General features: G+C 42.7%; 1 protein-coding gene across 1 annotated transcript; it reads right to left on the reverse strand.

Annotated features, from left to right (window-relative positions):
- Positions 1-2,460: 2,460 nt before the first annotated feature.
- On the reverse strand, positions 2,461-7,789 carry unm_sa1261 (un-named sa1261). Its single transcript, XM_041957787.1, has 3 exons — positions 7,615-7,789; positions 3,939-4,141; positions 2,461-3,279 (listed from the first exon to the last, which is right to left on the reverse strand). The coding sequence occupies exons 1-3, from the start codon at positions 7,784-7,786 to the stop codon at positions 2,461-2,463; spliced, it is 1,194 nt and encodes a 397-aa protein (XP_041813721.1). The 5' UTR covers positions 7,787-7,789.
- Positions 7,790-22,536: the final 14,747 nt, after the last annotated feature.

Consider the following 22,536-nt stretch of genomic DNA (forward strand, 5'->3'; position numbering starts at 1 on the left):
CACAGCTGTTTCACACAGAGTCCAGCTCAGTTTCTGATGCCTTATTTCGCCTTTTGTGTGCTGAGAAAAAGATTTGAAAAGGACGACGTCCTGGTGGAATAACTACACACAGTTATTTCCTGTGGTGTTTCATCTATTATCTGAAACAGCGCAACCTTAGACATAATTAAATAAAGCAAATGGAAAGACTCCCAGCAGTCTGTCGTCACACAACACAAGCTGTAATGATTAGGAATGATACTTAAAATGCTGATTAAATATGTATCCGACACGCTGTAGCAAGAGTTGTGACCTACTTCATATGATGAGCTTATCCAAGCACTGAAGGTCTATCAAAAAAAATGATAATTGATTGATGATATTAGTGAAAGATTAACTGATGTGATGCAGGCAGCTGGAGGAGAAATTGTTCACTCTGTTGGAGTTGTTGAAACTACAGAAAATACTACTCGAAATTGTACAGTTGTGTTAAGAGTGGAGGTTCTTCCCTCATAAACTCTTTTGATGAGTGCAGACGAGTTTTAACAGCACTAGCTGACACATTTTATGTATTGTTTAGTGGTTATTGCTGAAACTCTGCTACTAGCTAAGAAGTAGTCTCGTAAAAACCCTGTGAGATCATCACTGTACCTGCGTGGCGGCAGGTCGAGTGATGAAAATATTCTAAATGCAGTTTACACAAAAACCGAACCAGATATTTTTTAGGAGGATGTGTTTAGCTGCTCGTGAAGTTCGTGATATGTGGATGTGTATTTTAGGAGCAGTGGTCCTTCGGAGTGATGGCGGTTTGTTTTCAGGCTGGCAGACAAACGGGCTTTCAGTCCAATGGGACATTTTTCAGACCATTGGGTTTTTGGAGTAATGGGCCATTTGAACAAATGCTTGGTACCCTGCGTCCTGCAGTTTCTGTTATGTAATGTAGGCTAACCGGCTGCTAGCTGTAGATTCAAATTTACTGTCCAGACATGAGAGTGGTATGAAATCCTTTAAAAAAAAAAAACAAGGATATTTTCCAAAATGTCAAACACTCCTGTGATTAAAATAAACAACAGGGGCCGCTTTTAATTCTTGGGGTGTTTATTTCAACAAATTTTCACCACAGTAATATCACTTCATGCAGTACTTCTGAAAAACACAAAAAAGAGCAATTGCTGAAACATTTTAATCCCCAAATCCAAAAAACTTGTGTTTTCTACATTCGTCTATCCCGTCTCACATTTTCAGGGTTTCTAATGAATTATACAGCAAAAGACTGGAATAAAAAGTTGAGAGTGCAGGTAGTGTCCCCAAATACTGAATTTTAGTCTTATGTTGAAAGACAGTCAGCATGTTCAATGAGAGTTCAAAGTGAAAATGTCCAAATATGTCACAATAATTGTGTTAACGGTACAATTCCATTTTCTTTATTAACCATGCAAGTATAAAAACAAGGATTATCATGATACTTTTGTATGCTTCTCTCCCATTTGTTGTATTACCAAAAAGATGATTATATGTGATCAGTTTTTACCTTAAAGGAAACAGTCTGCAGCACTATTCAGTTATGGTCCCAGTATACTGCAGGTTAATGGGAGGACTGGCTGGAAGAGTAAAAACATGTCCAATTAACACTTTCTGCTGATCATGAGGTGCGTTTTCAGCTGCTCACGTTGTTGGTTGCTACTGTACAGTGGGTTTAGGCATCACAGGCAAACATGAAAAGGACATTTTGGGTGAGACAAACAGTCTACGTACGTCTACTTTAATGAACAACCACAACGACATGATGACGAGTAAAGAAAAAAGTCGGTCTGCGAAAGCCAGAGTCACCTGTTTCTACAATCTTTTTATAAGCAATTCAAATTTCTAAGTAATTTTATTTTTATTTCTCAGAAAAAAACTTCAGATCTCTGATGCCTCTTGATAAAACAAATCATAAATATAAGTATCTGACATAAATAATTTAACTACAAATAAAAAAAACTCAGAAAAAAGTGTCTCACTTCACAGAAACATATCTACCAAACATGAAAATGGTACACAACAACAAACACACAATAGTACCAGCAGTCACAAATCATCTTACTGAAAGCCGATCACATCTTTTTCTTCACAGATTCTTTTTGCAGTGACTGGATTATTCCAAACATTTGAACATATTGCTTGTGGATTATGAGTGTTTTTGTTTGTTTTTCTTCTCCTTCAGATATTTTTCTTTACAGGTTTCGGTGACTGAAGTATAAACCACATTCAGGAGGCTTGTGATTGTCTCACTGCTCACTTCCTCAGAGCTGGTCTTCATCAGAAATGAGTAAATCCACAGTGAAGCTACAACGTATGTCAGACTGTTGAAAGTTTCCTGACGCCAAGCACGAGTCGTCACACTCTCCTCCTCTTCTCCTCCGGGAGAAATCTTCCTCTTCAGCTCACGCCAGCCTTACATGTGTGAGCAGGCAGCCGGTCACGTGGCGTCAGCCACCTCTACACGCAGATCTCGATGGGTGTGGCCACCAGGATGCGTCCCCTTTCGTTGTTTTCTCTGTTGACCCGCTCGTAGCTGCCAGTGGAGGAGGGCGAGCTGTTAGTGGACATGGAGGTGTAGTGGGTGTCCATCATGATGCTTCCCTTCGCCACCACACAAGCAGGTGACAGGCTCTGCTGCTTCAGTCTGTCCACTAACACGTCCTCTTCGGACGAGGACGAGCTGATGTCCAGAGGAGGCGCGCTGCTTGCTAAGCCCCCGCCGGTGCCGCTGTTCCCGTTCTCCGTGTCCAACATCCAGCACTGGTTGAAGTAGCTGAAGACTTCTTTGGCTGAGCAGCGGCGCTCCTGCTCGATGGAGAGGAGCCTACGAAACATGCGTAGGGCTTCGTCGGTGAAGCGGCGCCACTGTGACGGCACCGTACCCGTCCGGCGACGCTGCCAGCGCACAAACTCCTCGTAGAAGGCGTCGTTAGGCATGGCCTTCTCCCAGGGGAAGTTTCCTGTCAGCATGCAGAAGAGCAGCACGCCGAACGCCCACACGTCCGTGCTGTAGTCCACGCAGAAACCCTCGTGCTGCGACGTGTCGCACAGCTCGGGCGCCGTGTAGGGGATCGTCCCGCTCACACGTTTCACCGGGGAGCCGGCGCGCCGTGTCATGCCAAAGTCTGACAGCTTGACCTTCCGACACTCTTTGTCAAAAATGAGGATGTTCTCGGGTTTGATGTCTCTGTGGACCAGCTTCTTGCAGTGCAGGTAGTCCAGGGCGATGGCCACCTGGTGGACGCAGCGCTTGGCCACCGTCTCAGGGAGTCCCACCTGAGCACAGAGAGGAGAATGATGAGGTCATGTATGAACCTGCTTCAGCGCTCCACCAGCTAAAGAATAACTCCAAACAGAGCTACACCACGTCTTAAAGTCCTGGTCCCGGTAGGAAGTGGCAGAGTGAAGTTTCTTTGTAGGTCAGCGCAATTATAGCACCTGAATCAAACTGTAACATTAACTTAATTGTTACTGCAGCGAGATAATCTACCATGTAGCAAACAACAAAACATTTCTTTTGTACTGTAGTTGTAATTTTTAAGAAGTAGTTTGTGGTATTAATTACACTGTGACCCCCCAGTCAACACTGTCAATCTGCAGCTTTGTGTCTGCAACCAGAAGTAAAGACAAAAACACCTGGTCAGTCATTCAGAATGTTGCCCAGGTGAGACTTGTCTGGGCTTTTATTTTGATAACGCTGATCAGTAACAGTCCAGTGGATTTTTGTGTTTTGGCAACACAAGAGACGACTCTCCACAAAGCTGACAACTAAATGTCGCGCACAGACACACACACAGCATGAGCGTCTGTAGCTTGTGCAGAAATAATGCTCTAAAATATAGCAGAGATAATAATCTGGATTAAGTTACCATGAACTCATGGATCGTGTGAAAATTTGGCTTTCGCATACTGATTGGTGTCTCAAACGATCTCACCTGTGGAGGGATGATGTCAAACAGGTCTCCTGCCAGAGCGTACTCCTGAGCGAAGATGTAGTACTCGTCTGTTTCGAAGGCGATGCCGTACATGTTGATGATGAAGGGGCAGGGCGACAGGTACAGGGAGATGCTGTACTCCCTCAGGAAGCTCTTCAGCTTGGTGGTCTTCTTCCTCAGAAACTTCAGGGCCATTTTTGTGCCTGAAAAGGAGGACAGATGTGTTGCATAACTCCAATCTCATTCCTTGCATATTAAAGCGTTTGGGGATTTATTCCACGACCTCCTAATTGCGTGCATGAAACTTAATTAAAATCATTTGAAAAATTTGATGAATAATTAAAATCTTCAGTGTCACTGCGTTAAATCCTGGTGGGTTTTTTTTCCAGGAGATTTATACTTTAAGTATTTCAAATCCTCTGCCAGACTAGTTATGTTCCCACAGAGTGACCAGGATGTTGCCTCCGCTTCAAAATGGGGCTGATCTGCTTTCATGTTGGGGATTTTGTGGCGCTTACAGCGGCAAACATGTCCTCCCAGACAGAAAGCCAGAAGCGGTAGAGATCTCATTCTGCCTGGAGTAAATCATGTCACTTGCCGTAATGGAAAGGACGCGCAAAAACACAGGAAGGTGGTCTGCGAGGACATGGTTCAGAGGCTCGACTCGCCTCGGCAGCCACTTACAGCAGCAAGCAGAGAAATTACCAGGGCTTATCTGAAATACCCCAGACAATAACCTGGAGGGCTGCCACGTCTGCCTCTCCCCGCACCAACAGGCAGTATGTCAGCGAAGATGAGAGGGGACACTTCTCCAATACCACCGGGTCAGCTCGGCAAAGTGCTCTGTGCATTTTACAGCCGCTTCACGAAAGGTCAAGAGGGGCTTCTCTTTGTTCTTAATGCCGTGATACAAGAGGAGTTTCCCCCATGTGGACCGGACAGGCTAGAAATAAACAGCAAGCAACAACAAGACGAGAAATCAATCAGCAAAATAGTTTTCTGTTGATTGACTAATTAAGAAATCAATGGTGGAACAAGTGCTCAGATCCTTTACTAAATTAAAAGTAGCAATACCACAGTGTAGAAATACTTCAAAATTTTAAAAGCAAAATGCATCTGGCTCACCATCTGCTCAGAGGGGCTCAGCTGACTCGTAAACTGTGAGTGTTTCAGGGCAGAAACTAAAGCTAAAGATAACCTACATTTGTAAAAACTCATCTCCCCCACTGACCCATGTTACTGTATCAGCCTGTGACAGAGATGCAAGGTTTTTAGCTTTGCTTTTTTAAACCTCTATTCATCGTAGTAATAAAAAAAATGCATAAATGCATTTCTGATTTGATTAAACTGATCATTTTTTCTGATTAATATCTATGAAATGTATTAAAAAAACCCAAAACAGTGAATTATGATCATGAAAATCAGCAAATCCTGTCATTTACTGAAAACCAGAGAATGTTTTTTTGTTTAATATTTCCTTGAAAAATGACTAATCAATAACTAAACTAATGATTAATTAACAAATTGTTTCAGCTCTCCAGACTGAGCAGCTGCGTCTCTACTCGTTTTCTGTCTCTTTCAGTGATTCAGGTTCAAAAACTGCATCTGAAGTTCAGTACTTAGTTCACAGCAGACATTAAGCAACGCGACTACATTTACTCAAGTACAATACACAAGTAAAGTACAAGTACCTCAAGTCAGTACTGAAGTATTGCCTTACGATGCCACAATATAATGAAATTTGCTGCTTGTCCTTAAATTAATTTATTTTCAGTAATTGTGAGTTTTGTGTTTAGATTTTTCTGCATTAAGTATTTTTACTTTGTATTTTAAGTACATTTTCCAGGACTACTTGTAATGGAGTGTTTTTATACTGTGGTATTAGTACTTGTACTTTAAAGCTTCCCGCGTCAGCAGAGCCACACTGACACTCCTCTGCACAGAAACACTGAATACTTCAGCACCCTGAGCAGCAGCTTATCTTTTTAAAGCAGAGCTGTGCTGCTGTTTTAAATGTGACTGTATTCTAATGAAATGATTCTGTGGCGTCAGCTGTAATATGAAGGAAAATAGATACGCAATCTTAAAAAGACTGCTGAGACACAAACGCACCATCAGGAGGCGTCTACTTTCAACTGAGAAGTGTCACAGCCACTTCAGACAGAGGCTCCGGACCCCGGACCCTCTGACCCCTCAGGTTAGGCCTGTTCAGTAATCCATTCATGACGATCTTAGCAGTTTTCATACTGCTTTGCATTCAAATTCCGTTCCTCACTAAAATGCATTTGCACACAATTTTGATTCAAAGGTCAGAAATTGCTTCACCTGCAGCCCATTAATGTCGATGATTAGCATGACATTTACACTGAGCAACATCCGACATTGGAGCAGAAATGATTAAAGCTTCACTGCATCTCTGATGTTACGGAAAGATGTTGGTGATACAGGAGCAGATGCTGAAACCACAGGTGCATGTTGGTTTTTTCCATCCCTCAGCTGTGAACTTTACAGGCTGGAAAAGGTCAGAATTCATCTCAGTGACAGACTGCAGCCACTCTAAACAGGCAGTGTAGCTGCAGCTTTGTGCTCCATAAAAGAGGTTATTAAGAAGCTCGGAGCAGATGGTCAACATTTGGGCTTTTAATGTGAAGAGGTTGGACAGATTTTCTATCAGTTAAGTAGTGAATTTAGGCAGTCTGGATCCAAATCTGTGCTAAATTACTGCATTAAGGTGGCCTACATAACCTCAAATTTGGATTTCAGAATTCATTTTGAAAAGTAAACACTTCAGAGAGGAATGAGAGTGCTTTACCTGTGCACAGATTACGTGTTCGAGCAAAGAGAAAACAGGACACACCAGCATTATTTTTGATTCAGTGTCTGCTGCTGCAGCGATATCGAAGTAAAGCATTTTAAAGCTGCACTCTGCACTATTACTATTTAAAATGACCCCGCTATCACTCTGAATCACAAAGTAGAGCCACAAAAAAGAACAACATCACATTTCCACCGGCTCTGATCCTGCAGATTCGCTCGCTCGGGCCAAAAGGTGAGTCTGGGAAATCTCCTCCCACAAGAGGTGATGAATTGAAACTTGACAGGCAAACTGCCTCCTGCTCTGCCCAAAGAAAGATGGACTCATCAATGACGGAGCTTTTGGTTTCCTTTTACCTTAAAGTGCCTTTTGAAATAAAGCGGACACCGGGCAGGTTGCTGAACCTGAACTGTGTCCTGACATTTCTCATGATTTCAGGGCAGATCGTTGAGCGTTCGTGAAGCTACGTCAAGCTTTGGATTGAAAATTTGCTGCTCAAAATCCTCAATAAACAATGATTTCAGACAAAGAGCCGCTTCTCATTTTTGATCTATTAGCTGACATGATGTTTGAACTGGCACTAGCTGTAGCTAGGGAGCTAGCTAAGCTAATGTGAGTCTCATTAGTTGTGGTTGCGTACTGCAGATATACCTGCTATACATGCTAACTGCATTCACCTAGACAACCAGCTGTGTCATGCACATAACTATTCACATACTTGCCTATGTACTACGTATGATACAGGAGGATACCACTAGAGGGTACACCAGACACCTCAGACCATGTGCTCCATATTGCCCCTACTGTTCATGTGCATGACAAATATTGCTTTTAGAATTATCTCAGTGACGCAGTAGTTACCTCTGATTTTGTGGATGACCAAGTCCACTTTCCCATAGGTGCCTTTGCCCAGTTCACAGACGACCTCATAGTATTTGTTGATGTCCAGTTTTTCCAGGTTCTGTGCAGCAATCAGCTGGAGTTCCTCCAGGATGTCGATGGAGGCGCGGGAGCCATGGGGTGAGGAGTTCATTGTTGTGGAGAGACGGGCCGGGGCCGAGGGCTGGTCTGGTTACAGATGTCCCTGTGGAACGGGAGGAGCAGGAAGGAAAGCAAGGTTTAGTATGTGACCAGTCCCCACCCATGTCTCCATTCCTTGAAGACCCCCACTTTAAACAGAGCACACCTTCTGTATTGTATGTACACATATATGAACTGTTATCACCCGACTGCTTTGTGTCCAGGACTAATGAACTTATACAACCTCTGAATGGTGTTGGGACTTCATGTGAAAATGATTTTTCAGAGATCACAGGGCTCCTTTACAAGGAGACGGAAAGAGGTGACAGACCAAACAATCTGCAGCCATGCTCGTGGCTCTGTGAGGCTATGCTAAATGCTAAAAGCCAGCACGCTCACAATGACAATGCTAACATGCTGATGTTTAGAAAGTAATATCTATGAGGTTCATCATCTTTGTTTTGCATGCTAACATTTACAAAATAGCGGTAAACAGAAAGTATGGTTGAGGCTAGTGGGGATTGTTTCATTTTGCAGGTATTTAGTCACATATAAATAAATAATTTTGACCCGATGTTGGCGCTAGATGAAAAGCCAGAGGGCCACAAAAGTTACTCCATTTCATCCTGAAGGGAACCTGAATGTCTGAAGCGAGTGTCATGACAACCCATCTGATAGTTGTTTCGATATTTTTAGAAGAGGAAAAGTTGTTATTGACCCAATTTAACATTTAACAAAATTAAAAAATGGACATAACTTCCAGGAGTTTGCATATTCTCACCCAGAGACATGCAAGCCAATTAAAAAGAGTCTAAACTGCCCTCACAGCAGGTAAAATGCAGCAGTTTAAATGCAAACCATTCAAATTGGATCTGAGAGGAGGAAAGTATTGGTATTTGTTGAGTTGATCCTCTGCAGCTGATTAATGATCCTCCTGCATTAATGAATGTCTAATTCTGATCCGATGTGTTTCTACTCCGTCGCGCCTGCTGGCTCCCGGTCTCAGCAAATCTGTCTCACCTTCCCCCTTCTGCTACCACAAGAAGCCAAGCAACACTCGTCTGCTGCGTCCTCCATCGCTCATCATCCACGACAGCCAAGATCTCTGAATGACTGGAGAGACTTCGCAGCCCTGATGGCGCAGCAGAATTGTACCATCTCTCATTAGCGGGGATGAGAAAGTGTTGAATGAGACAGGATGCTAGCCACATCCTGTCCATCAGGTCCATCTGTGCCCGCCTTGGAGACGGCTCCTGTCTACAGTGTGAGCGTGCATGACGGGGAAATGTGTACACGAAACTCCAGTAAAGCGTGTGAAAACAGTAAAACCAAACAAAAACATACAGTATGTTCCAAGAGAAAGAACTGCAGTGACAGTAAAACTGTGATTTGTGTTGTTCAGTAAAGTTAAGTAATCCTGAAGATATTCATGAAATCAGGCCTCGTTTTTAGAACTAATTAATGCTGGTTTTTTAAGGCTGATGCTGAGGTGTCTTGTTCTTAGATTTGTTTCTATATCTATATAAAAAATACAGTAATGGTGACACAGTTTCTAAATGACCAATCATAGATTAATTTGTGCGATGGCTTGTTGCATCAATGACTGTTCACTCAAAATGCATCGACAATGGACATCTTTCTTTTTTTTTTTTTTAACAGTGGATCATCTGAAATGTTTGTATGGGAGTAAGAGAATAAGACTTCAAATCAACATATCAGATTTTATCAGAGATAAATCAATAAGGTTCTGGACTTGTTTTAATAGCTGTGTCCTGCTCGGAGGAAAACTACCTGCACAACATGCAGCAGGACGAAAAGACAGAAAATTACTGACTGACTTCATCTAAACAAGTTTGTTTGGCTGTAAACAGAGACAGCATGTTCCTCTGCAGCACGTTTGACACATCAGCAGCTCAACAATGTCTGCTGTAGTATTAAACCACAGCCGCTGTTACCACGGTAACCACAGGTGTCATCAAACCAACCAGGACTTATATTTTAAAGATTCTAACTTTACAGATCGGCTCCTGCAGGTACACGGAGCTGAAAATACGGAAAACAAAACATTCACTAAAGCTTAAAGTCACAAAAGAAAATTGGATCGTCTCGCAGTGACAGGATGAAAACGGCTCTGGACACAAAAGGTATGTGCTGAGCATAAAAAAACGACAAGCAGATAAAAATGAGGAGTCAGCTGAGCCTAAAGGAGCCAACTGGCTGTCTATCACCGGTCCACTCAGCATCCCTCTGACGAGGTCAATAAAACACAGAGTGTGTTTGGAGCTGCAAACACGAACGACCTCACGGATCAACACGCCGTCTTTTCATCTCATTTCTGGTTCTGTGTTTCCAGTTTAATTACGTTCAAGCTCTTTTCTAAACAACTGTTTTGTCCAGTTTATCTGCACAGCCTTAAACCACAGCTACAGTGTCAACGCGGCCACATCAGCAACACAGTAAATGAAAACGGGCTTTGTGTCCACATGAATGAAGAGTTGCTGCTCAGACACCTCGAATTGGATTTGACGGGCCTGTAAGAGTGATGCATCCCACCTCTGCAGTCAGCATGTTTAATAACACTGACAGGTCCGAGAGAGGGCAAGTTAAAGCTTCCTTCTTTATCCATGCATCATGAATAATGCACAGTCTTTTCTTTAAGATACACAGATTTATAAGGAGCAGATTAAACTGATTTCATGTCCAGACAGCACGAACTGTAAACACCTGAGCTACAGCTCAGATTACAGGCAGAAAGTGGTTTCCATTCACCTGATCTTATGCGCATTTTTAATTTGTGATCAAACAACCTGAGTGGAAAAGCTCAGAGTGCAAAGGAAGCAAACATCACCAACAAATGACGTATGTGAAGCAGGAGAATCAAATGTTTGTCAATGGAGCAGAAGTCAGACGCATTTTCTGGAACTTCAGCTGCAATTTGTGCAAAAAATATATTTTTAGCTTTTTAAAAAAAAAAAATACAATCAAAATCACAGATTAACTCTAAATATTAGAGTTTCTTGAAATGATTAAAGCTAACAGCACTGACTGAAGGTGCTCAAACGTTATCTCAGATGTTTTCTGATTCACTCTGAATGCCACAGCTGCAACTAAAGCTCAAACAAAGACGATTCTGGTGTCGACTGAAGACGACTGCGCCTGAGTGCAACATCATGTTTACTGCTGCCTCGTTTTATTCTTAGCTTCACTTAACCATAATAACCTTGACATGTATGCATACAGAATGTGCAGTTTCACGCTCATTTCCTTTCCCTCAACCATAAAACCTCCTGAGCATAAGCATTAACTCATATGTGCCCTCACGCTGCCGTCATATCAAAGAGCCTGGAGATGAAAGAAGTCACAACCAGCACTAATTAGGAGCATCTTCTGTTCGCTGCAGCTCCCAGCAGCCCCAGCCCTCCTTCTCAGGCTGACGGTGCCAAGGCTACTCCCCAGAGGGACTCGAGGAGCGCCAAGCCCTGTTTGCCTCCTGGGTGAGGGTGATGAGGCCGCCGTGCTCTTTCTCTTCGGTGAAATGCTCGTCTGTAATCAAAGCACAGCTGGAACTCAGCCAGTCTGCCTTGTGTCATTGCTGCTTTTCTCTCTGTATGTACCTCCTCGCTAAAGCTACCTGTCTATTGCACCAAACGGGAGCAGGTGAACGGTGCATGTGACTGCAGGAACACCTGTTGGGAGAACAGGCTGCAGGGAGAGCAGAGGCAACAAGCTCTCAGTGTAAATGGCCTTTTACTCGTCTTCTGCACCCACAGCAGCAATCTGCCACACCTGCCGCGACTATCTGTGCATCTGCTTCGTGTTCAGCTGTTTCTTTGAGACTAAATGCATCATGGATTCTAAAAACACCTGGTGATGGTAAATTGGCCCTTAGTATGTATCTTTGTCACAATTAGCAAAAATGTGAAGTGATCAGAATAAAGAGTGCTTGTTTATGTTCTAGTTATGCATTTATACATTTTTTAAAAACCATCTTGTACATCATAGTCAGATTTTTAAAACTCATGTTCTCTCTTTCAGACTGCAGCTTCTTGTTTGAAAAAAAAAAAAAATTAAATGGAGTACCACAGGGCTCAGTACTTGGTCCACTACTTAACAGTATAATGTATGCTAGCTTCACTTAATAATGGCCTTGACATGTATGGATGCAATATACACAATTTCACACTCGTTTTCTTTCTTTTAACCATTCAGCCTCCTGAGCGTAATCATTCACTTTAATGGATTTGAACAATCTGAGAAATTAGTAGCGCTGTCAGGTAGAACTGTTGTTTCCATCAGATTGAAACCTTGTCTCAATAAAAAAAAACTTTCCACAAGGAAAAACATGAGAACTTGGAAATTCAGAAGAATATCATATCTGATGTCCATTAGGAATAAATGTCCATAAATCAACTCAGAAATCAGAATAAAGATGTTGTTATAACTCCAGAACTTCATGAATCAAAGTGTTTTGAAGCTTTCTCCAGAATTAAAGTAATCCAGTGACATTTGTCTGTACAACCACGGCTACACTGAAAATAGGAAGTGCTAACAGCTAATTCAGCAGACTTTAAATGGTGCCAAAATGTAAACAAGTATAAGATACAAAAACAAACACTTAGCCCCTGAGTCTATGGCAACATTATATTTCCTGTTTCGATCCCCAAAGCCTTGTGGGTACTGTAGTTCCAAAGGTACAAATTTAGTGTCAACATCCAACAATAGAAACTTCTTTTATGATGCATTATCAATAACTTTTAGTTGTCTCATCGAAATGGTTCTTACATTCCTGTAACACCATCCATCCATCCATCATCTTAATTACTTATAGACATACAAACACACACAATTTAAATGGCATAAAACTATAAAAACTGTCCTAAAACATGTACATGTTCACATCCAAAGTGACAGCATCGACGAGTAGCCCACCACACTCATAGATGAGGCATAGATATATAGTAACATAGATATGTAGTGACTCTGCTAAAAGCCTGTCAAGCCTCAACATTACATCACAGGCAGGAACTGTGTGACCGACTCTGGTCTAATTTTGTGGTGACAGAAAATGACGATAGCTGAAGGTCAGTGCATTTTTGTCTTGACACAGAGAAGCTTTCACTAACAGCAGACTTCAGCTCCTGCGATGCAAAGCTCTCAGGTCTCCCCGAAAAGTCACTAAATCAATTCCAGCTTGTACAGAACGACACAGAGTTTAAACAAAGAGGCGAGATCACACGGCTCCTGTCGTAAAGCCCCTGCACTGACTTCTGGTTAGTTTCAAGATAGATGTTAACATCATAGTACTTATTTATAAATCTATTCATTCAATATGCTGCAAAGACCCGTTCCTGGTCCCTCAGACCCACAGACCCTCTGCTGCTCTCTGGACCAACAGAGCAGGGTCCGTCTGCAGGGTTTACCAGGCATGTCAAACTCATTCCATAAAGGGCCGTGTGGCTGCAGGTTTTTGTTCCAACCAAGGAGGAGCACACCAGGCCAACCAATCAACATCAAGGGATCACTTAGTTATCAGCTGAAGACTGAGATCAGCTGATTAATTGATTCCAGCCAGGTGTGCTCCTCCTTGGTTGGAACGAAAACCTGCAGCCACGCGGCCCTTTATGGAATCAGTTTGACATGCCTGGTTTAGACCCAGACTCACCCACATGTTATCACCACATACTGAAGGTGACAAACCTGAGTGCTGAGTAATGGCCTCTCTGCTGTTTGCACACATTAAGCACTGCAGGAAAACTGCCTCAGCCACCTCATTTGTGTTCAGGCCAGCATCGACTTGTTAAACATTGGCACCTAATTAATCATTTGTAATGCTAAATCAATATGTCAGCCAACTAAAAAATACTTAATGAACAAATGCTACCATCTTCAGCCATATGTGGCTTCCTGCAGAAATCTTTAGGGCCTCCAAACAGCTCCAAAAAGAGGAGAAAGCAGCACCTCTAACCTGGTAAATGATGCTGTGTGTATTAGAACAGGGAGGAGCTCGTGTCCACTTCTACATTTTTTCACTAGCTGCAGTTTGTTTGTAAAACATACTTTAGCCGTGTTAGCAGCACACTCAATGGACGAGAATGACGCTAAGTCTGCTACATGTTTCAGACTCAAACATCTCGAAAGCTGTTGAACATACATCCATGATGCCTGGCCGATGAATCCTACTGACGTCAGGCTTTTCCTGTAGCGCCACCATGAGGTTGACATATGTGGTTTCAAAATGAAACTCATAGATGGATTGCCATGAAATTTGGAGCAAGCAGTTATGTTACCCTCAGAATAAATTCTATTACTTTGGTGATAAAACGTTTCATCCAGCACCACCGTCAGTTCAAAACCAAGCAGCAGCCTCGGGGGCTGGAAAATGAAGCCAAAGCAGAAGAGCCGAAATCTGCAGTTCCTCAAATGGCCACTTGAGGCTGGCTCCAAAAGCGAGTCAATGCCCATAGATCTCCATGTTAAAACGCCCAACTTCACAGCAGAAAATAAACATGTTTACTACTGCCTTGCTCTCTAAAGCTAATTTCTCCGTTCATGGCTACTGTGCAGCAGTGAATTTTTATATAACTCACTCGTTTAAATTATATTAAGGGTTAAAGTTATGCATAATGGGCATGGCTGCTTTTAGTGACAGCTAGCTACTAGGTTTTAGCAACCAGGCTTCATTCATCCAACCTCAGCTCCACCCACGCGCCACATGCCACTCTTTAGATTAGCCGGGAGTTTGGTGGAGTCGGGCACTGCCCAAATGGCGACGGCCATTTTATACAGCTCACTTTGTCCAAAACTCAAGTTCATGATTAAAGCTGCAAAGCTAATCACATTCCCATCAGCCTCAGCTGCACTTTGGCGCTAATTAGCAACTGTTAGCATGTGAAACTCGGCATAATACCTGCATGGCATCTGCCAATTAGCACTGTCATTGTTAGCATGGTAGCTCAAATCACCGCTGTGTCTAAGCACAACCTTACAGATAGACTGGCATGGCTGCAGTCTGTTCATGTTAGAAAGTGTTATAAATTTATAAGAAACTGCAAAAATGTTCCCAGACAAATCTGGTTCCACCAAAAACTAATCCCCATCTTATAGCCATGGCCTGACCTTCAGCCATATTGATGAAATATGTAAACACGTCTGAGATATCCTGCGAGCAAACGAACGGGACGGAACACAACCTCCTCAGTGAAAGTAATAACCAATCAGCATCCACTCTGATTTCTCCTCTGTCTGAAAACAAAGCCGGACGAGACTTCATTTCAAACACGACAGGACGAAGGAAATGAAATCAGCGCTTTGATTTATGGACTCTGACTGCACATCTCACCCGGTTATGGAGCGGAGGCTCAGCATTAAATGAACACAGCGGGACCTGTCGTCTGCTCACACATGCAGACAGAATGTGACTGCGGGGAAACCCGGACGCCGTCCTGCAGGTGTAGCAGCAGAAACGCTTCGCTCTCGCTTATTTCTTCTCAGAACTAACAAGCAATGAACTGTTAGTTGGTTATTGTCGTTCCAGTATACGTCTGTAATACTGGAGGCATGTAAGGGTCACTGATTCAGCACAATTGGAATTTGAATTGTGCCAGTCTGGCAGGTTGTTTAATTACCTGAGCTGTTGACCTGCTGGGCCAGTGGAGCTGTATTGTGCTTCAATAAAAAGAAACAGCCTTGTAAACACAGTGGGATTTGTTATGCTTAACTGGAGCCGAAACCACCAATTTATTGATCTATTGGACGATCGACAGACAACTCTTAAACATTCTGATGATCGATTGATCGCTTTTTAAGCACAAATAGTGAAAACACGTCGGATATTCTCTTGTTATAACCTGAATACCTTTGGGTTCTGGACTGTTTTGGACATTTTTAAGGACGTTTCTCCTCATCGCTCCACACAGATCTGATGTTTTCGTGTCCTCAGAGGAAGCTTGAGGGACATTTGGGTTTTTGGAAGTAAACATTTGAAGATGTCACTCGGGGAGGCTCCGATGGGCATTTTTCCCCTGTTTTTTGACATTTCACACACCAACGATTAACTGAAAAATCACAGAATTGCCGCTGAAAATAATGAATAACCTTCCTCTGGGTCTTTCTCCTCAGAAGTGAGAGAAACACACTGACTGTCGTGTTTCAGGTTTTCATCAAAGGTGAAGGAATCTTGACGTGGAACGTTTTGTATTTTCAGTCACGAAACAATAGAAAATCCAAGCCAGTGAACTAACATGTGTGTAAGATTCTCTGAATCCGCCTGCTGAGATAACAAAACCAGCCCCACGAGCAGCTCGTTCCTCCACGACTGTTTGCAGAGCTAAAACTCCATCCTGCCCGGCGACGCGACCGCCGTCGCCGTGTGTGTGGACGTCTCGCCCTGTGTGGCGGCCGGCAGCTCCGTCCTCCGGCGGGGGCCGGGCGGTCGCTCCCACAGCGCTCATGGAGCCGTGGAGCACATCAAAGCAGCGAGGCTTTAACTGGCTCGGCCTCCAGCATCTGTGAACACTGGGCCTTTGTGCCTGCACGCTCGGCGGCACATCACTGGGCGCTCTGCTTTAATGCCAGCCCGTTTCTGCCGCTGTGAACCACACGCTACAGTAGGTAACGTTACCCCCTTTTGTCTGTTTTAATCTCTGTCTGTCTCTTTCTTCTTCTCTGACTTTTCCTGTCTCTGCATGTTGATGTGTGGCCCTCCTGTCTGCTGGGTGGCTGTGTGTACACATGCATCAGTGTAGAAAGAAAACCAGACTGACATCTCGAACAACTAACAGCTGTATGGCTGGAGCTGATTTTCATGACCGATTGATCTGCAAATTATTTTTCAGATTGATTGACGAAGTCTGTGAAATGTCAAAAATAAAAGGAAACGGCTTCTCAGAGCCCGAAGTGACGTCTTCAAATGTCTTGTTTTACCTTAAAGAAAAGTCCAAAACCTGAACATAATGGTTTTAAATTTGCTTCTCGAAATATTTTTGAAAGAATTGATTCTTTGATTCTCATTTCTAGTCCGCAACCATCAATTTTGCCAGTTTTTAGCTAGCTAATGGAGCTCATGTTCATGATATCACGCTAAAAGACCGCCAAACCTGCACAAACGACTGTTTTCATCATCGCTTCATCTGCTTATTGTTCTTCCAGTTAATCAAATGGTGAAAAATACATTAAAACACAAATTCCCAGAGTCTGAGGTGACGTCTTCTTTAGTTTCCAAAGAATCATGACAATGAAAAAGCAGGAAGTTATCTCATTTGAGAGACTGAAACCAGATTTTTGGCGATTTTGTTTAACATTTTTGTTTGAAAACTGTCTGAAGCGAGTTATTGATCATTAAAATAGCTAACAATTATTTTTGTGTCAATCAACTAATCGAGAAATTGACTCATCCTTTCAGCCATGAGAGCCCTGGTGGCATAATCTCTGCAGCCCAAAATGCTTTTTAATGCTGTTTGCCCCCAAGATGAATACAAATTTAAAAAAAAAAATCAAGGTTCAAAGCATCCAGAGCGGATCATCGTCCACAACTCAGAGCTGATGTCAGGATCAGTAACACTGCTGACAGTCTGGGACTGATGAGAAGCCACAAACTGCAGCACAAAGACAAAGTGTGAATCAGCTCCGCAGACACAAAGCGTCCATCACAACGTGCAGCACGTGAAGTCGGCGCATGGCAACACATCCTGATGTGTGATCGATACATTTACGAACACACAGTGTGGCGTGCAGATGTGCAGCCGGGACACAAAAGCTTGACAGCAGCTCTATTGTTCTGCTCAGTCACTGTTTGGTCACATGGTGCACTTCAACTTTTGTGTGTCAGAATTTAAAATGTGATTTAAAGCTTCGGTTGAAATAAACTGTTTAAATGAGGATGATGAAAAATTCCGGCTTGTAAACTAAACAGTGGTCCAGCGTGATGCTTTGAAACAGCAGCACAAAGACACACAGGACGCGGAACGAGACGTCAATTAACGCAAAGCTCAGTCTGAGTAAAAACACATCTGAAGACACACACGAGCAATTAATTAGCAGTTAATTGGTTTGGAGCGGCGGGGAAATGATAAGACACCGGATGTGATCGTACCTTTCAGAATGTGCAGCATGCAAACATCTGTCGGTGCATCCAGACCACAGCTGACTCTGAACTACGAGAGGAAATGTCGCAGATCCTTGAAGAGTGTTTTCCTCCCGCACGGAAAGCCGCCGCTGTCTGTCACCGCTTCCCCGCTGCTGCTCATCCCGGAGCCGCTCTCTATTGTCTCCGCACTCTGCCGGCGGACCCGCCCACCGCCGCTAACGACCAATCAGAGCGCAGAGCGGCGGTGCGCTCCTCTGCGACGGTGCTGCCTTCACTTGATGTAGGAATTTTAGCACATCAACTATCAGACTTTTATTTATTTTATTTTATTTTATTATTATCTTGAGATTGAGTTGAAAACGGTTATGTGTGGTGCTATAGGTTAAGTTAAGACATTACTGGGGTTAATTAAAGATATGGTGCAGGTTAATATGATATTAAAAAAACTTTATTTACAAAGTGTTTTACATGGTTGAACCACGATTTAAAAATTTCAGCCAAATTAAATAGACAAACAAAAGATGAAAATGATAATAATTAAACAGATAAGACATGTCGGAAATTAAACAGAGTGCTAACATTAATAAGAAAAAAGCTTTTTTTTAAAGATGTGGTTGAGAGTAATTTAAATCAAAGAAAGATTGTCTTTGTGCAGAACTAAACTTGGATCTATGGGAACGTCCCTCTTTGAAAGCTGCAAAATGAACGTTGCCATGTTGAACTCTTCGGACACTCTAGTGTCGTGGCTCTATATCAGTCCACCATTGTAGTCCAGACTGAAATCACCATGAAATCTGTACAAACATTCAGGTCCCCTGAGGCTGAATCCTGAAGACATCAGGGATCCTCTGACTTTCCTCTAGCACCACATCAGGTCAAAATTGTAATTTGTGCAACACTTTGTTCTGTGACCAAACCGGCCTGCCTGCAAAACTACTGACAATTATCAGCATGCTAACAAGCTAAACTAAGACAGTGAACATCATAGACATTATGCCATCAGCATGTTAACATTGTCACTATGAGCATGTTAGCATGCTGACATTAGCATTTAGCTCAAAGCACCACTTTATTCAAAACTTTGACTTTATGACCAAACAGCTGCCAAACTATTCACATTCACATCAGCATTTACTAATTATCATCATACAACATTTTGATACATGACCTGAGCAGGAAAAGCAGGATGGATGGATCGAATATTACAAGTAAATATATGTTTCTAAGGATTAAGGCAATTATTTTAGTTTTCTGGGTAGTTTATGCAAGAACAGGTTTTATATAAAATAAATATTAGATGCAAGGACTTTGTGGCAACATGATGTTTAATGATTTGACTAAGCAAATAAAAAATCTCACACAATATAATATGCTGCACAAATGCACAAAATGCACAAAATCTAAACCCCCAATTTACCCAAATATTTTCAACCTGTAAACTGATTGTACTTGTAACCTAATTTCAAACAGGAGAGTGTCTGTCTTCCACGGTTCCCACGCCCCTGAATGCAGCATGAGGAAAGGCAGACAGCAAAGCACAACATGTACTGGATGAAACGTGCAGCTCTGAGAGATTCAGTTGCACATTTAAATCGATGGTTTACAGTGAATGTGTGTTTGCAGCAGCAGGAGTTTAATGAGAAGGTGAGAGTGAGACATCAGACGTTTCACCCAAAGCCTTGTGATTTTTACCTCGGTGAATAAAAGGTGGTCAAAGCTAACCTGGTTTGAGTAATCCAAAGACGCTGAAGTGTCCTTTTTAAAGAGTGATGAGTACATGACGCTGCGGTTTGCTGTATTGATTTATGTCTGTGATGTGCAGCCTAATGATCGTGGGGATTATGTTGTAGTTTATCTGGTGGAAGGCCTCAGGCTACCACGTTGCTTTGCTGTGGTTGTGCTCTGAGTGTGGGCCGTGTCATTATATGGAGGGTATCTATTAATATAAGCATAAGTGATAAATCTGTAACAACAAATTACATTTCTGTCTCCTGATTTCTGCATAATGTTGGATATTTGTTGTGTAGTGTTGAATCTTTTTACCTCCCTGACCATTCAGAAATCGTTCAAATCAAACCATCAGCGGAGGAAAATTCACTCTTTGGTTGAACTGATTGCTCGCTGACAACTAACTCACATCCACACTGAAGCTCTCACCTGGCACGAGGGAGCACAAGCAGGTAATTGCTTCATTTTACAGTGATTTTAAGAAACTTATCTATTTAAAAATAACATAATTTTGACACTATAGCATTTCGCTGTATCCCAACTGTACAAACTTTAGCCATGATCTCAGTTTAATTAACTATGTTGGTATAGTGAATGGCTCTAAATACTACAACACCCACGAGACTCTGCTGTCATTGCTATGGATACGAAGCCAATCAGAGTGGTGGTGGATTCAAAAGCAAAACTTGGTGCTGATTGTGACTTGCGATCAGTTTCCTTAGTGACATACTCTTCTGTCACAGCCATAATCATAACAACCAAACGACAGCCTGCAGCCATGATCACAGCAGCGTCCACTCGTAGGTTCTTCTCCTGATGTCGACCAAACCCCTAAAAACTCATCTCTGATCATCAAAATCACATCTTGTAGATCCCAAACATCCCATGAACATGTCAACAGGCCTAAAAACTTGATTTTCACTGGAGCCAATCTTTGACTATTGTTGCCTCCACTAGATATCTTAAAATCCGCTGCGAGTCTTGCTGAGGGTGCACCCACTCACATCTCAGTCCCAACCAGCTGCCATAAAAATATGAAATTATTCCTCCCTGCTGTGTGCTGCTGTCGAAGCTCGACCTTCCTCTCTGAATCAGAGGGAACACAAAACTTAATGCAAGGTAATGCAAAATTCTCCCTGTGAGCTTTGAAAGGCTCTGTAAAAATACACAGGAAGAAATAAGAACATTAGAAATTAAACAGAAAATCTGAAGAAAACAAGTGAAATAAGAAGACTGAGAAATGCAAGAAATTAACAATAAATTAATGATGAGTTTAAAGTTTCAAGGTAAAAGCGACCTGCAGCTAATCTCTCCTGGACCCGCCAGCCTCATATGTCAGTGCACCGTTATGACTGCATGCTGAAGGACCTCGCATGGTCGTGGTGAACCTACATATTTTATCAACTATATTTATCAACTATTAACTATTTTGGTCTTTGTTGGAGCTCAGAAACTGACATCCATAGAAAACTGGACATGGAGCTCGCGTGGACATCAAAGCTTTGAGACTAATGTGAGCAGAACAAACAGCGACATCGATCAGGAGTGATGCGATTATTCTGCGAGGGTCCTCACCTGCGATGACACCAACATGATGTCTGAGGATCATTTCGACGCATCGTGTCCTCAGTCGTCAGCGGCGTCGCCGGTCAGGAAGGACGACTTCAGAGCCGGGACGATAGAAACCAGCAGCAGTCACTGCGGAGTGAATTCAGAGTTAATTAGTCAGATTTTCAGGATTTCAGGATTAGTAACAGAGACAAAGACGGGGCGTGGTCATACGGAGGTAGCGTAGCCACCAGAGGAATAGTTTGACGTTTTGAGAAATGCATTTACTTGCTTTCTCATCGATAGTTAGATGAGAAGATCGACGGCACTCCTCTGTCTGTACGGTAAATATGTACCTGAAGCTAACACTCATTGAGCTTAGCTTAGCATAGAGACTGGAAACAGAAGAAGCAGCTAGCCTGCTTCAGTCCAAAGGTAAGAAAATCCACATGCTATACTGTAACGTAACATGTTGCATCTCATCCGGTTTAATCTGTGCAAAAAACCAAAGTGTAAAAACCACAATTCCCTGTTTTACGACTGGAACCAGTAACTACCTGCAGTGTCCACTGGTCAGGAGCAATGACTCAAAGCCAAGAAACAGTCCAACACATGCGTCCCTGTAAAACAGCAAGTTTATGGTTTTCTTGTTTATTGGTTTTTGTCTCATTAAATGCACAGAGGGTCGCACAGCTTTTGACTTGCTGGAGGTTGTATTTTGTCACTTTTGATGGAGCTAGGCAAACAGTGTCCCCCTGCTTCCTGTTGCTGTGCTAAGCTAGGCTAATCCGGACTGGGAACAAAATTCAGCTCTTGCAGTTTTCATCTGGACTTGCCCCATTTTTCCCCAACATACAGTACGTTAAAGTTCCTCTTCAGAAGTTGTTTAAGGCACTAAAACCTGCTGGACCTGTCTCCACCCGCCCCCTTGTGTCTCCAAATTGAAGAATTCGTTGTTGTCTAAACTGTTTTAGTAAAAGTACTTTTCTTTTTGTATCCTGCCATACTGGTCTGACTCATATCTTGTTTTGTGCTCTCACAAACAGTGTGACCTCTTTGGCTTGAAGGTTGCTGATCAGTCCGTCCTCCTTTGGACGATGAAAACACAAACTGAGCAGGAGGACACACTGTGGCAGCAGCGCCGGGCCACAGAAGGTGGTTTTCCTTCAGGAGGTCTAAGAGCAGATAATTAGTTGGCTGTTGGCTCGTTATCATTGCAGCGGGTTTGACTGCATTGTTTGATTAATCCTCCTCGGGCAGGAATAATGAGATCCCAGGATTGAGAGAGAACTCTGGGAGGAAGCGACTGTATCTGCTGCTCTACATCACATCAACATCTCACCTCTCAGCCGACACACACACACACACACACACACACACACACACACACACACACACACACA

This window comes from Chelmon rostratus, chromosome 17, assembly GCF_017976325.1.
Source record: "Chelmon rostratus isolate fCheRos1 chromosome 17, fCheRos1.pri, whole genome shotgun sequence".
NCBI lineage: Eukaryota > Metazoa > Chordata > Actinopteri > Chaetodontiformes > Chaetodontidae > Chelmon > Chelmon rostratus.

Excerpts from the sequence above, each read along its gene's own strand:
- unm_sa1261 (XM_041957787.1), bottom strand. The coding sequence starts at position 7,786 with ATGAACTCCTCACCCCATGGCTCCCGCGCCTCCATCGACATCCTGGAG. Across the intron at positions 4,142-7,614 it reads GGTCATCCACAAAATCAGAG|GCACAAAAATGGCCCTGAAG; the intron begins GTAACTACTGCG and ends CCTCCTTTTCAG. Across the intron at positions 3,280-3,938 it reads TTGACATCATCCCTCCACAG|GTGGGACTCCCTGAGACGGT; the intron begins GTGAGATCGTTT and ends CTCTGTGCTCAG.